The 14,570-nt window shown below is 44.3% G+C and overlaps 1 protein-coding gene across 1 annotated transcript in view; it reads right to left on the minus strand.

The window, feature by feature from the left end:
* The window catches only part of AFG2A (AFG2 AAA ATPase homolog A), a 324,422-nt gene that overhangs the window by 202,554 nt on the left and 107,298 nt on the right, over positions 1–14,570 (minus strand). Inside the window, exon 14 of the mRNA XM_066573780.1 lies at positions 594–717. Within this exon, the coding sequence (XP_066429877.1) occupies positions 594–717 (124 nt within the window). The remainder of the gene's footprint in view (positions 1–593; positions 718–14,570) is intronic.

Here is a 14,570-nt window from a genome sequence, read left to right on the forward strand (position 1 = left end):
TGACGCCATCGGAGGTTCAGAGTTTTCGACTCCCTGGACATGTGACCATCCGGCGGATGGGGACATATTTTTAATGGCAACTGTCTTGCAAAAATGTTACTGGTCGCTGTAATAGTTTAATTAATAACAGATGTGGGTCTCAATGAAGCCCTTTAAATATTACCGAGATTCATATTCACGTATGTTGCATGACAAACTAAAGGGGAAATAAAGTAACCAGGGGTAAATATTAGTGCAGAAAACAATGAATGGTAACACTAATGTGCAGATGCCAAGTATTCCACAGTGTTGGTACAGAACCGTGTGTATGATGCTGCACCAGGCGCCAAGTGGCAGTGATGTAGTTGTCGTCTGCTTGCCCCAGAGTTCTAGCCCCAGTGTCAAACTTCCCTGAAGCTATGATATTCTAAAACTGCCTATACGCTTAAGATAAAAGTCGTTCAAAAAGACCGCTATTGGCGACCGTAGCTTGAACATTATATGCAATGATTGCCGGTAGTCTGTTGTGCACAAAAAATGTGGTTTGTCAGGCTGGATTTTGAATGTGTGTACTGCAGAATTTCGGAGCATCTAATAGTAAAATCTAGTCTTACCTTGTCTATTAAATCGGGGCGATTTGTAGCTGCCAATATCACCACATCTTTCAGTTGCTCTATTCCATCCATTTCCGTTAAAAGCTGAGCTAAAACCCGGTCAGCCACATTCCCAGCGCCAGAGCTATGGAAGAAATATAAATCAGAACATATACCAATATATGTGTCAATATCGATTAAAGTAAAAACATGTCACCGGGATGTGACTGCCAGCAAAAAAATAAGACTGCCATACTATTTCCAATAGAAGCAAAACAATAAATGTTTCTATTGCTGTTTACGGCGTACCCGCACCTATTCGTGCACCCGCAAGAAGTGTATCAATGCAGTGAATTGGCGTTTGGAGTTACAGACTCATCTCCAATAACTCCACTATAGGGGGGAAAGGGGACTTCTTATTTGTATAGCGCCAACTTATTCCGCAGCGCTTTCAGGTAATCTATCTATTTGTTACCCCCCAGCAAGTTGGGTTCTCATTTTACCACCCTCGACAATACACAGAACTGTCATGCCATCAAGATTGGAGCTGTCATTGGATACAATTATCTATAACCATACATCTGAATTGCATTGCATGTTTATCGAGCTTATTATAACATTACCAAAGTGAATCTGTCACCTACTTTTAACCCCATTAAGCTATGCTGATGGGCTGAAAGTAGGTGACCTGCTGAGTTTGGAGATATGAGTGTTATACTTACCTGCGCTGTCATTTCCCTGATGTGAGCACTGCAAGCTGCAGCTCAGTGGATTGAGCAGAACTACTAAGTAGTCCGCCCATTCTAATTTTATAATGAGTGGACTACTGAGCAGCACCGCTCGATGTGAGCATCAGCTATAAAGGAGAGTATCACACAGGTATATAGCAGTACAGAAACCATCAGAATGTCACCCGGTGTAGAGCAGAGAGGCTTCCAACAGAGTATGATGGTGGGACGTCACCTGAGCAACCAATCAGTACTGGACATTACAGCGCTTTTGGAACTTCCGAGGCCGACTACTGGCAATGTTGTTCATAAGGAAGGAGAAAGACCCTAAGACCTCGTTCACATGGCATCACACGCTTCGGAAAAATCGAACGCCGATCTGCCACATATTCTGAGGCAGAAATCGAAGGCTGACCGTCTGCTTTCAGCCTAAATATTTGCATTTGAAAAAAAAGCGGATCCAGGAATGAATTTAGCCCCATTCAATGGGCCAAACCGTGACAGGGAACAACATCTTGGTTTTTTGTTTTTTTTTCTATGCTGTAAACGTCAATTTCCCATTGGACATAATGGGTTTTAGAAAACCTGGCAATTTGCCACAGATTTGGCACAGAATTCATGCAAGTTCTTCCAGGTGAAGAAGGCCTGATAAGGCCACATTCACATGATGGATGCGACCGGGCGCACCAGACGACATGCGGGACGCATGTGCAGTGCAATTTTTTGTTTTTTAAATCTCCTGCTTTCCCGCGGCACATCCACAATGACAGCTGTGACTGTGCTGTGGATCAGACAGCTTCCATTGACTTCAATGGAAGCCGTCCCTGTGGGTTCCGCAGGAATATGGAACATACTGCGACTGCTTCCCACAGATCTCCTGCAAATCAAACCCGCCCATGGACATTTGGCCTTAGGGAGGGGGGAAAAAAACCCTTGCACTAACCATGTGTCTTTTGAAGAAAAAAAACAACTGTTTATTATGTGTTAAAGGACAAAAAGGGTGATTTTTTTTAATTTAATTGATTATGTAGCTAGCCCCCCAGGATATATATGGAGATATATATATATATATATATATATATATATATATATATATATATATATATATATATATATATACTAGTGTTACCTTGGTTAGTTAGTTATTGCTATTTTAAACTCCTGGCCTATTTCTTTTCTAATAGGTCATGTGATCTCATCTCTCAACCTACTTGGAGTTATGCAGCCTGAAACTAGTCAATTTCACAGTCTGTGTGATGCTGTAGCATGGACCCTACCACAGAAACTGCCTAGAGGGGTCACAGACTCTCCTATCTCAGTTACTAATAATGATCACACAGCTCCTGTCACACAGCTATAACAGAGGAGATCACAGCTCATCATCCTGGCAAGATACTGATGGTTTTGTAGCTTATTTAGAAGAATATAGAAGGTAATGATAATTAAATTGCCCACTCAGCAGGCAGAAAAAGTATATCCTCTAGCTAATGCTGTGCTGATTGGTCACTGGACTCCCCCCAGGAGGCTACACTGTATGGAAGTGACTGCAATATACATAGCAGATGTCCAGAGTGTGACTGACAATCAAGAGGGAACATGGATGGAAAAATGTATTTTTGCCAGAGTGGCCTTTTAAATTTTTTCAAAATAGAGGAAAAGGAAAGTGAACATAAATGTAATGCATGGGAGAAAGTACTTAGGAAAAGAGGAAAAAAAATAATGGCTTGAGAATGGGTGCACTGGCAAAGAGTCTAGAAAGTCTTTCGAGAGAGGAAATGTACAATTAAAAGGATAAGGATATCAACGAGCATACTTAAAAAGGATCAGTCATGTCCTCGGTCAGCACTCCTAGCTGTAATGCTTTGCAGCTGAGACCCTGCTGACTCTGGTGCAGCTAATTTTTTGTCTGTACTCCCCTCCCCTATTTGACTCCTGACTCTACTGGGCAGTCTGCACTACTCAATGTTAAATGATGACATCAATGATGTGATTGGTCACAGTGCTCAGCTATCATTTAATGAATAGCTGAGCACTGCCTGTGATTGGCTGAGTGCTCAGCCAATCAGACACAGCCCTTTCAGGAGGTGGGGATTTAAAATCCCCGCCTACTGAAAGAACTTTAGCCAGTGCCAGGGAGCCAAGCGTCAAAAGACGCCGAGCCCCGACAGCAGCGGAGAGGTGAGTGTATATATATTTTTATTTTTTACACAAGTTAGGGATGACTTTCAGGGAAGGGCTTGTATTTCAAGCCCTTCCCCGAAAATCACTGCAGGGGTTGCCTGCATCCCATTGAAAGCAATGGGCACAGAGTTTCGGTCACGCGTATTTTGCACATCTGTGCAGCGCATTTTTTTGCGCAGAATGGATGCGTCAAAATACATGATCATCTGACCGAGGCCTTACATGATGCACAGCCTATATGAGTCTCCACTACTCACTGTTAAATGATTACATCAGATTTGATTAACAGTAAGTGGTGCAGACCGCCCACTTGACCAATTCAAAGCACTAGGAGCACAATTGAACAAAGGTTGGTGTGGGAAAATGAGAGAGTACAGACAAAAGACAAACTGCATTAGATGTAGCCGGATCAAGACTGCAAAGCTATGCAGCCAGGATCACTGACCCGCGGACATGACAGGTTCTCTTTAAATGAAATACATGTATCTAGTTCTAAAATATACTTATTTCCAAAAATAAGAAAAACAATGTGGACATGACTTGTGTCAGTTGGGGTACTGTCTAGTGATCTAAAGTCATAGAGTGCAAGGACATCTGCAAGACTAGTGGCTAATTGGACTGCAAACTATTAAAAGCCAATCTAAGCATGCAAGTATGGTTAAATGAACAAAGGATGAGCAAAGGGAAAATGAAATGGATGAATGCAGCAAGCCACGGGGAATAAGCTGAAAGGTTCTAAATGGAATGTTTTGGAGGATAGGCATGATGCCGTACCAGCATTACCCCAGCAGACAAAGCCAAACGGTTGGCACCTGAAGAACAAAAGAAAATGCTACAGTACATCATTATATAAATATGTTCTACACAATAAAGAGGAAAATAAACAGAGCGATTCCCTATACAAGGTCTGTGCTGTGTTCCAATAAAAAAGAAGAAGGTTCTGCAGAAAAGTAACATATAAAGAGTATCGTTCGTGCGCCTATTGTTTAACATTAGTCTAACAGGAACATAGAGGACTGTAAATCCTTTGAGTGAGTTCCAGTGTTCCCTTTTGTAATTTACATTTTTGACAGGAGGTCTGGAAAGTATGCTGGTTGATATCCAAGAGGTTTTCATCAGCCATAAAGCAGGAGAATCACAGTTTAAGCAGGATGTTTTTGACATTGTGATCCAGTGTAGATAGAAGGGCAGGAAGCCGGGGCTTGTAATACTGTCTCTTTCCACTGAAGCATGGAATGCTAAGCAGCTCTTAGCAGCCTCTGGATGACGATACATTAGAGGTTGGAGTGGGGGACATCTTTCACTAAACAAGCACAAATCAGATTGCTCATTAACTTTTTATGGTTAGGGATATGTGAAGCGCGACAGCCTGGACTTTGATTATGGAAATAAACTCTGTGACCTTGCATTTTTCCTGTCCAGGGGTCCATGTAAAAGTTATTTCCTTCTAACGAAAAAGGTTGTCCGACCTTATGTAAATAAAGCGTAATCACATTATGCTAAAATGTATGCAGCTTTCTGATTTAATTTCTGCTTCTGTTCCCTATCACTTTTATAGTTTTTAGTAAATGTCATTGAATGGAAACATTCTTGGTTACATCCAAAGCCCTCTCACAGTTTAGGGTTTACTGCAATGTGTTCAGTCCAGGCAATCCTCTATGAGCTAAAGAGTCAGCACTAGCAGAAACTCTACGGGCCTATTTACACGCAAAAATGATCGCTAAAAATTCGTGACAGTTCAGACAAGTCCTTAAAGGGGTTGTCCCGCGCCGAAACGGGTTTTTTTTTTTTTCAATAGCCCCCCCGTTCGGCCCGAGACAAACCCGATGCAGGGGTTTAAAAAAAAAACCAGATAGTACTTACCCGAATCCCCGCGCTCCGGCGACTTCTTACTTACCTTGCGAAGATGGCCGCCGGGATCTTCACCCACGGTGGACCGCAGGCCTTCTCCCATGATGCACCGTGGGCTCTGTGCGTTCCATTGCCGATTCCAGCCTCCTGATTGGCTGGAATCGGCACACGTGACAGGGTGGAGCTACGAGGAGCAGCTCTCCGGCACGAGCGGCCCCATTCAGAAGGGAGAAGACCGGACTGCGCAAGCGCGTCTAATCGGGCGATTAGACGCTGAAATTAGACGGCTCCATGGAGACGAGGACGCTAGCAACGGAACAGGTAAGTGAATAACTTCTGTATGGCTCATAATTAATGCACGATGTACATTACAAAGTGCATTAATATGGCCATACAGAAGTGCTGAACCCCACTTGCTTTCGCGGGACAACCCCTTTAATTCCTGGACCAAAGGCACATTTTCCTGGTTTGGTAGAGGGGCAATCATTAAAATGAATATTCTTCCCAGAGTCCTGTACCTATTACAAGCCCTTCCCATACACGTGCCAAAAACCTTTTTCCAGCATCTAGTATCGCTCATATCTACATTCATCTGGGCAGGAAAGGCTTCCCGGATAGCGCCGAATACGCTGTCCAGACCGAAAAAAAGAGGGCGGCATGGGACTCCCAGATTTTGTGAAGTACCACCAGGCAGCCCACCTGGTACGTATCATAGACTGGCACCGGCACTCAGCACTCAAGCAATGGGTCACCATCGAACAAGCTGCGTCTCCAGTGCCACTGGTAGTTCTTCCTTGGTCTGACGGCCCAGGCTCCATGGATCTCGCGCTCCATCCCACTATCGGCCCTACGTTGTCAATCGCTACCAGAGTACTGGCAAGGGCAGATATATCCCCCAGGCCTTCCCCAACGTTTCCGGTTCCAGGCAATCCAGAATTTCCACCAGGCAGTGAGAGTGGAGTATTCCGTATATGGTTTACAGAGGGCAGATTTAGGGCAGAACACTTTATACAAGATGGCCAGTGGCTCTCGATGGAAATGTTAAGAGGAACTACTGTCCCAGCCCCATTCCCAACTTGGCAGACGCTACAGTCCCTGCCTCACCCTAACGCATTCTTCTGCCAAAAAACACAGTTTGAATCAATCTGTAGTGAAGAGGGCCCCTCTAGACACACCCTATCCAGACTATATAACACCCTCAATACACACCTGGAGGCCTCTCCCCCAAGATACATGGAGAAATGGGAAGAGGAGCTGGGAATCAATTTCGCCCCGGAGGAAAGAGACAGAATCTTCACCATCACACATTCTTCATCAATATCCAGCAAAATACAGGAATCTGGATTTAAGATTCTCTCCAGGTGGTACACGGTGCCCTCCCACTTACACAAAATATTTCCGTCGGTCTCTCCCCTATGTTGGAGGTTGCGGAGCGGAGCAAGAGACTATGTTACACGTCTTCTGGGAGTGTCCGATGCTGGCAGGCTTCTGGTCAGAGGTCTGGCGGATTACTTCAAAATGTACCCATTTTTCTCTACCAAAATCCCCGGCTCTATTTCTCCTGCATCACAGTGACATACCGTTGGCTGCTTACAAAAAATCTGTGGTGAACTTCTTGGTGGGCGCGGCGAGGTCTTGTATTGCCAGACTCTGGAGACAGACAGCCCCGCCCTCACTGGCACTGTGGCTAAACAAAGTTAATTGGATTATGGAGATGGAGGACCTTTCTGCATCACTTAAGGGTACACAAGAAAGGTTTCGGAGAACATGGTACCACTGGATAGTGTTCCAGGACTCAGAAGAATATCGATTGCTTCTTCACCCCCAAACTAATTAACTTACTCCCTTTCATATACCTACACTCTCTGTTATCTCCGCTACTACTCGCTATATTCTTACCCGCATTCTCTCTGTTCACCCCTCATGTGTCGTGTTTTGTTTAGTTAGATACTCTTGAATAGAACTTACAGTACATAGAGGCCCCCCATAGTGCCCAATGGAAAGGACTACATATGAAGACTTGAAGACCGGCAAGTTCTGATTTTTAGTAATCTACCTCATGTCATGTTTTTATGCATACATAGAAAATGTTTCCCATTTTTTTCTAATCTTCTAACACTGAGTCTCTTCCGAAATGTGTATTGTATTGATTTCTGAAAGTCACAACCCAGTTGTTATTGAATAAATAACTGCAATGAATAAAGAATCTATAAAAAAAAAAAAAATAGTGACAGTTTTAGTGATCGTTTTGCATAAGCTGCTAATGAGCACTAATGTCCATTACCAGTTTATTGCCCTCATTTGCATGTAAATGAGCCTCTGAAGCTGTATGCAGAGAACAGCAGGGGTCTGTTCTCTGCATACAGCTCCTTTGTTCTGCTGCGGAACTGCAAGATGAATACAGTGTAATCAGTGCTCCTGTGAAGAACACAGCATGCGTTCCCTGCTACCAGCTCTCCGGCCAAATAATAGATTTTATGCTCACCTAAAACCATCATTTTGCCCAAAAGTAAACGTTAGTAGCATTTACAAGCAACGATTATCGCTCAAAAGACATTGTTTCAGCGAATTTTGAGCGATAATCGTTGCGTGTAAATGGGCCTTAAGTGCAGAATATGTGTGCCAATGGCAGCAGTGAGTCAGGGGGGGGGGCATATTTAAATGCTAGTTTACAGCAAGAAATAGGGTAAATGATAAAAAGTTCATTGCAGGAAAGGGGATGGTGGAGATGTGTGAGCTGCATCGATTATATGATAAATAATTAATTTTATAGCACAATCTAACTAACAAGTGCTGGTGGCCAGCGAATACTAACTGCTTGTCATTATAAGTGCTGGCCACTAGGACCTGTCTCTTGTGAGTGATGCTAGACTGGTCCTATATGCTATTTTTGTCACTGCTGCCCGTAGTCCAAATTTTCTCCCCTTCAGCCACTGGACCCCTGGCAGCAATGGCGGTGAGAACAGCGAAGAAAACGATATTATCTTGGATGGGACCCAGCTTGTGCTGCTCACAGGAGCCAGGTCTCTGCAGCCAGAGCTTGTAATGACAAGCATCTAGTCATGCCAGCCATTGGCAATTGTTATGGAGCTCCTACATTCCCCCTCCTAGCCAATCTGTAAACTATGTATCAACTCTCCCCTCCTTCCCTTCTTTTGCAAGAAATTGAGTCCTCCAGCTTGCAGTGCAGTGCTTACACTGCAAGGGTAAAGGAGAAATGGTGCAACGTTTTTAATTACTTCCAATTACGAAAAATATTTGGGGGCAAAAATACATGGTTCTTAAAAAAGTGAGCAAAGGTGTACAAAAGGCCTTTAAATATTAGTGATAAAAAGTGAATTACAAATATAAGCTCTTCCCTGAAAATCATCCCTAACTTGTGTAAAAATTAAAAAAAATATACATATACTCACACCTCCGGCGCTGTTGCGGCTCCATTGCATCTTGGCACTTGGCACTGTACTGAAGTTCTTTCAGCAGCCGGGGATTTAAAATCCCTGACTCCTGAAAAGGCTGTGTCTGATTGGCTGAGCGCTCAGCCAATCACAGGCAGTGCTCAGGCATTCATTGAATGACAGCTGAGCGCTGCCTGTGATTGGTCAAAGCGCACAGCTAATAATGAATGGCTGAGCGCTCAGCTAATCAGACACCGCCCTTTCAAGGGGTGCTGATTTTAAATTCCCACCTGCTGAAAGAACTTCAGTACAGTGTCGGGGAGCAAAGCATCAGACGCGCCGAGCCCCAACAGCAGTGGAGAGGTGAGTGTGCGTGTATGTATGTATGTATGTATGTATGTATGTATGTATGTATATATATATATATATATATATATATATATAATTTTTTTTTTTATTTTTTTTTTTTTTACACAAATTAGGGATGGTTTTAAGGGAAGGGCTCATATTTCAAGACCTTCCCCGAAAATCACTGCAGGGGTTGCCTGCATGCCATTGCTTTCAATGGGTCTGGCTGCTGTAGCGCCGGCCCCATTGAAAGCAATGGGACTGAGTTTCGGTCACGTGTATTTTGCACATCCGTTCAGCACATTTTTTTGTACAGCATGGATGCGTCAAAATGCACGCTCGTCTGACCGAGCCCTGATACACAGCCTATATGAGTCGCCCCTAATTCAGAGTGTTATGTGTTCTTTCATATCTATTTACATGGTGACCCAGTACAGCCTGTGTGATCTGCCTTCTCAGAAGACTTGGACACTCTTCCCCTCTACTAACTCTCATCTGTTGTGTAAAACTTCCTCCCCTTCACAGCTTCTCGTACACAGGCGTTCGGCAAAGCGGCGCAATTGAAATCGCGGCGCTTTATCGGTATTTTACTTTAACTTTTGGCTGCGGCCAAGAGGGGAGTTTAGCATACCTCATCACTGATGAGGTGCACTAAACGACCAAAATAGAACAGACTCCACTCAAAAATCGCAACACTGGAGAGCGCTGAGATCGAGCGGCTGCCTGAGAAGCTCCATTGAAAAAATGGGAGCGTTATACCGCAAATAGCGTGGCACTGTAAACGCCGGGCTAATCGCAAAAAAAAGCGGCTGTGCGAGGGAGCCCTAAGGCCTCCTTCACATGGACGACAGCAATTTTAGCGCAAGTAAATCGCGCCAAAAATCACGTCTTTGTTCCTGCAATTTTTCAGGGATGTTGCTGCTTTTTTGTGAGAATAATCTCGCTTGAGATAAAAATCGAGCGATTTTTTTTAATTGAGAAAGTCAGTAGAAATTTTTAATGTTAAAAACGCATCGCATGAAAATCGTAAGTTCGTGCAATACGATAAACAAGGAGGCTCCATAGGGGAACATGGGCTACAAAAAAAACCCGCAAACCGTGGCAAGCATGGTTTATTTTTCTCGCAAGATAGCATCAGAGAAAACATTGCTAATGTGAAGGAAACCATTGGAAAGCATGGGCTTCACATACATGCGTTTACTCGCGCTATCGCATCGCGGCAAAATGGCGCGATTTTGTCAGTTGTGCGAAAGCGGCCTAACATTAAGAAGACAAGGGAGAGAAGAAAAATACAGAGAGCCGATCCACAAGCAGAATGCTGTGGGATTTATGTCACAACCAGCAGGACAGCCGGATATGTGAAGGAGTTAGCGCTCCATCTGGAACTTCCTGATACTTGCTCCATGGAATAATACAGTATTGATTTTTTGCAATTAACAACTATCGGCACCAGTTTATGCTACCACACTCATTTATATTTGATCATACGGAGGTTGACAGTTCACAACCTGTTCGTGGCTGTTACATTTTTTTATACTGGACGCGGTTCCTCCCTTGCGGGAGTTTTATTGCCATATTTTGAGTGCTGCGGACCTACATATTTCTACCCATTTGGCACTTCTGTCACTGAATCCCATAAAAAAGGGATGAAGTAGCGCAGAATGCTGCACTAGTCAGTCCTGTAAAATGCCAATATCCACCTGTCTCTGGATGACGAACAATGAAACAGTTGGAGCTGCTCGTGCTGGTGGGATGATCAGACGATCCTCTCTACTGGTGGTCTGTCGAGGGTGTCCTGAGCCCGGTCCCCTTGTTTGCGTGCCCTCAGGCATCCACAGGTCCTAACATCTCCTAAGGCTGTTCGCACATATGCACTCAGAAAACGCTGCTTGAAAACACGGCATTTTACCGCAATTTCGTTTTTGAATGCATTGCAAAGCGTTTGGCAGCGCTTTTTAAACACACCCCAACATTGTGATAAGGTGCGTTATAATGTGCGAAAATAAAACAGACAAAGCTTTAAAAATCTAACGCCGCGTTCAAACGCAGGTCTGCGAAGCCCCGTTAAAATTGATGGGAGCGTAGGACTGCGGTTAGTGTTCGGAAAGCTGCGATATTCCGGTAAAAAGCGTCCAGCGTGAGAGCGGCCATACAGTCTGGTCAGAACGGCTCAGGTGACAGAGAATTCGTCGATACATCAATGCAGCTTCTCACATTCCAGTAATGCGCCCCTCTCAAACTCTGTTAACTGGACAAAATCTCTATAATTGCGCCGTTGAGGCGTCTAGTGGGCAACAGGCTCCACACAAGGGGAAGAAGAGGTCACTACACACAAGGAGTCTTCAAGAGCCTCTTATAGGCCAAGGGTGGAACCACTTTTAGTGCCGCAGGTGACAAGACCGTTCATCTAATCACACCACAACTCTCATCATCGGCTTATCTACCTGAGATGGAACTGCATGCCGAGTTTTGCAGCAAAACAACAACTTCTTCTAGGTGCTTGATGTTTTTTTTTTTAAAGATTGTATTTGCCTATCAGTTCAGTACTGAGCTTACTAAAGTATTATATAAGCAATTGACAGATTGCATTGTGAAGTCCCCTAATGGGACTAAGGGCCCATTTACACGGACTGATGATCGCTCAAAGATCGCTCAAACGACAGTTTGAGTGACAGCTTTGAGCGATCATTTTGCATAAACTACTAAGTAGCTACTCAGCCACTTAATAGCTATTTATTGTGCAAATGAAGCCTTTAGCTGAAAGCAGTTAATAGTCCGAGGGCTCTTATCTGCTTACAGTTCCTCTGTTCTCCGACTGGAACCAATGCTATCATCACTACCCACGGAGAACTCCTGATAAGACCACAGGATGATTTTTAGGTTGGCCTGAATTTAACGATCAGCCAGCAGTGCACGAAAAGTGCACATTGGCCACACGTTTAGACGCAACGATTATCGCTCAAACGATCGCTTTTTTGTGATTTTTGAGCGATCATCGCTCTGTGTAAATGGGCCTTTAGAAATATTACTGAAGGGGTTATCAAGCTTTGAACTACTGATGACCTATCTATCAAGACAGTGACAGAACTCCACGATCAACTATTGATGACCTATCCTGGGGACAGGTCATCAATAGTGCAAGGCTGGACAATCCCTTTAAATATAGTTTAAAGAACAAAACGTGTTCACAGTAAATAAATAAAACCATACAAGTCATGCCACAATAAGCAAGCCCTTGTACAGCAATATTGATGCAGAAATATAAAATGTTTGCCTCTTAATGTGGAGATACAAAACCAAAAACAAAATACAGACAAAAGAAGGCCTCCCTCATGCAGGTGCTTTTTGTACAGCGTTTAGCGCTGCCTTTACAGCGCTCCACTAAACGCTGTACAACGGAGCATTTCAATGGGGCTGTTCACACAGGCGTCAAATCGCAGCCTTTTCAAAGCTGTTCTATTTTTGGCCATATTTAATTCTATGTCGCCTATTGAAATGAATGGGCAGTGGTTTCAGTGCTGCTGAAAACGCGGCACAACTTGGTGCCGCGTTTTCGACAGTGCTAAACGCAAGCTTTAGCTACACTACAGCGCAAACATAGCATCTTTTGCTGCTAACAGGGTTTGAAGACCCCGCCTCCAGTAAGAGAGTGCTCCGATTGGTTGCTCAAGCGCTGGCTCTGATTAGTGCATCCAGCACAGACTGGAGGCGGGGTCTTCAAACGCTGTTACTAGCAAAAAATGCTCTGTCGGCGCTTTCAAGTGCCCAGAAGCCTGCCTAGAGCTCCGGAGAACAGCGAGATGGACCTGGACAGTGCCTGCTAAAGGAGTATTGCTTTTTTTCAGCTTCATTGGTTGCGTTTTTAGCTGTGCTGAAAACGCATCCAAAACGCTGGCAAAATGCATGCCAGAGCTGCTGAAATCGCAGTAAACGCCTGTGTGACGGAGGCCTTAGCCCGGTAATGAGCTGTTTATGGCCACCTGCAGACGGCCGGGTCGGATCCGGCAGCGAGAATTCTTGCCGCGGGACCCGACCCGAGCGCTTGCAGAGAGCAGCGCGTACTCACCCGCGCCCCGCAGCTTCGGATCTTTCATGTGCCGGCTGCTTGCGCAGACGGAAGCCGGTGGCCAGTGAGTGACGTTTCTGTGCGGGGGCTCGCAGAGCCCCACACAGAGATAGAACATGCTGCGGTTTGTTTGCCGCGCGAGATTTCGCACGGCCAAACCGCAGCCATCTGTCTAGGATTGCGTTTGCAATCCTATGGCAGCTTCCAATCGTCTGCAGGCGGCCTAAGCATAGTATTATTCACACTGCATACCATGTTTATTAAACAAATGTAATTTCTGTAGGCAGAAGGAACATAGCATTTAAGTTTCAAAAGGCTGAGTTCATACTACAGATGCTAAAATCACAGAAAGGAAAAAATCTAGCAGGCAAAAGAAAAATCACAGAAAGTGGCCATATATCCACTGATATACTGATACAAGAGGACAGACATATACACCATATTCCTCAACATGCAGACAGCCAGAATGCTAAATGGAGGAGTAAGTAACACGTGTGAGGACACCAAAGAAACAGCCACTCCCACACCTATATGGGGGGGTAGTGGCTGTTTGGTGTTTATTCCTGCAAAAACTAGTAGATATAGGGTGTCAGACCACATGGTATGTGAAGTGCACCCTGGGCTCCCCCAGCATTTAAAGCTGCACTACATGTTAATGCTAAATACTGATAAATACGAGATATTAGCTGATATTTTGGCCAAAATACGTGAACCCACAATCCACGTCACGGATCCTCATTTATCGTGGGTTCCTACATTAACATTAGTTAAAATCACAGAAAGGGAAATATAAACAGACCAAAAAAAATCACAGAAAGAATGAAAATTGAAATCAATATGCTCAATCCCTGCATATTGCACACGCAAAAATTGCCTGTGCCAATACGCCCATGTGCAGCCGTCCTTAGTGTTAAGTAATATGTTTTCCACCAATTTTATTCACTGGAAATGAGTGAACTAAACCATCCCAGGTAGTAGCATGTGCACTATTCTCCACTACGCATAGCTGAGAAAGGGGTTGTCCGGAATCAGGATAACCCTGTCATTGCATCCCCTATGGTATGAAATAACAAATCAGCAGTTTCTCACCTTTTCCTGCTTCCCTGTTCATCCTCAACTGCCAGCTGCGTTCTCCGCTGTCTGTTTACAGGCTGCTGTGACTCCCATAAACCTGCTGTAACAGCCAATGACAACGTTTAGCCATGATCACTGAGCGCTGTCATTGGCTGTTGCAGCTTGCTTGTAATCAACTCAGCATGCAAATTGACATTACAGGGAGACTGGAGCTGTTGGCGGAGGACAAACGAAGGATTGAGGAGAGGTGAGTAACTGCGTATTTGTTATTTTATAGCATGGGAAACCCAATGCCAGGAGTTTTCCTTAACTCGGACAACCCCTATAAGCCTTTGCTCTTTTTCTACAGGCAGAG

This window comes from Eleutherodactylus coqui, chromosome 7 (genome assembly GCF_035609145.1).
Source record: "Eleutherodactylus coqui strain aEleCoq1 chromosome 7, aEleCoq1.hap1, whole genome shotgun sequence".
In the NCBI taxonomy this organism is placed as follows: domain Eukaryota; kingdom Metazoa; phylum Chordata; class Amphibia; order Anura; family Eleutherodactylidae; genus Eleutherodactylus; species Eleutherodactylus coqui.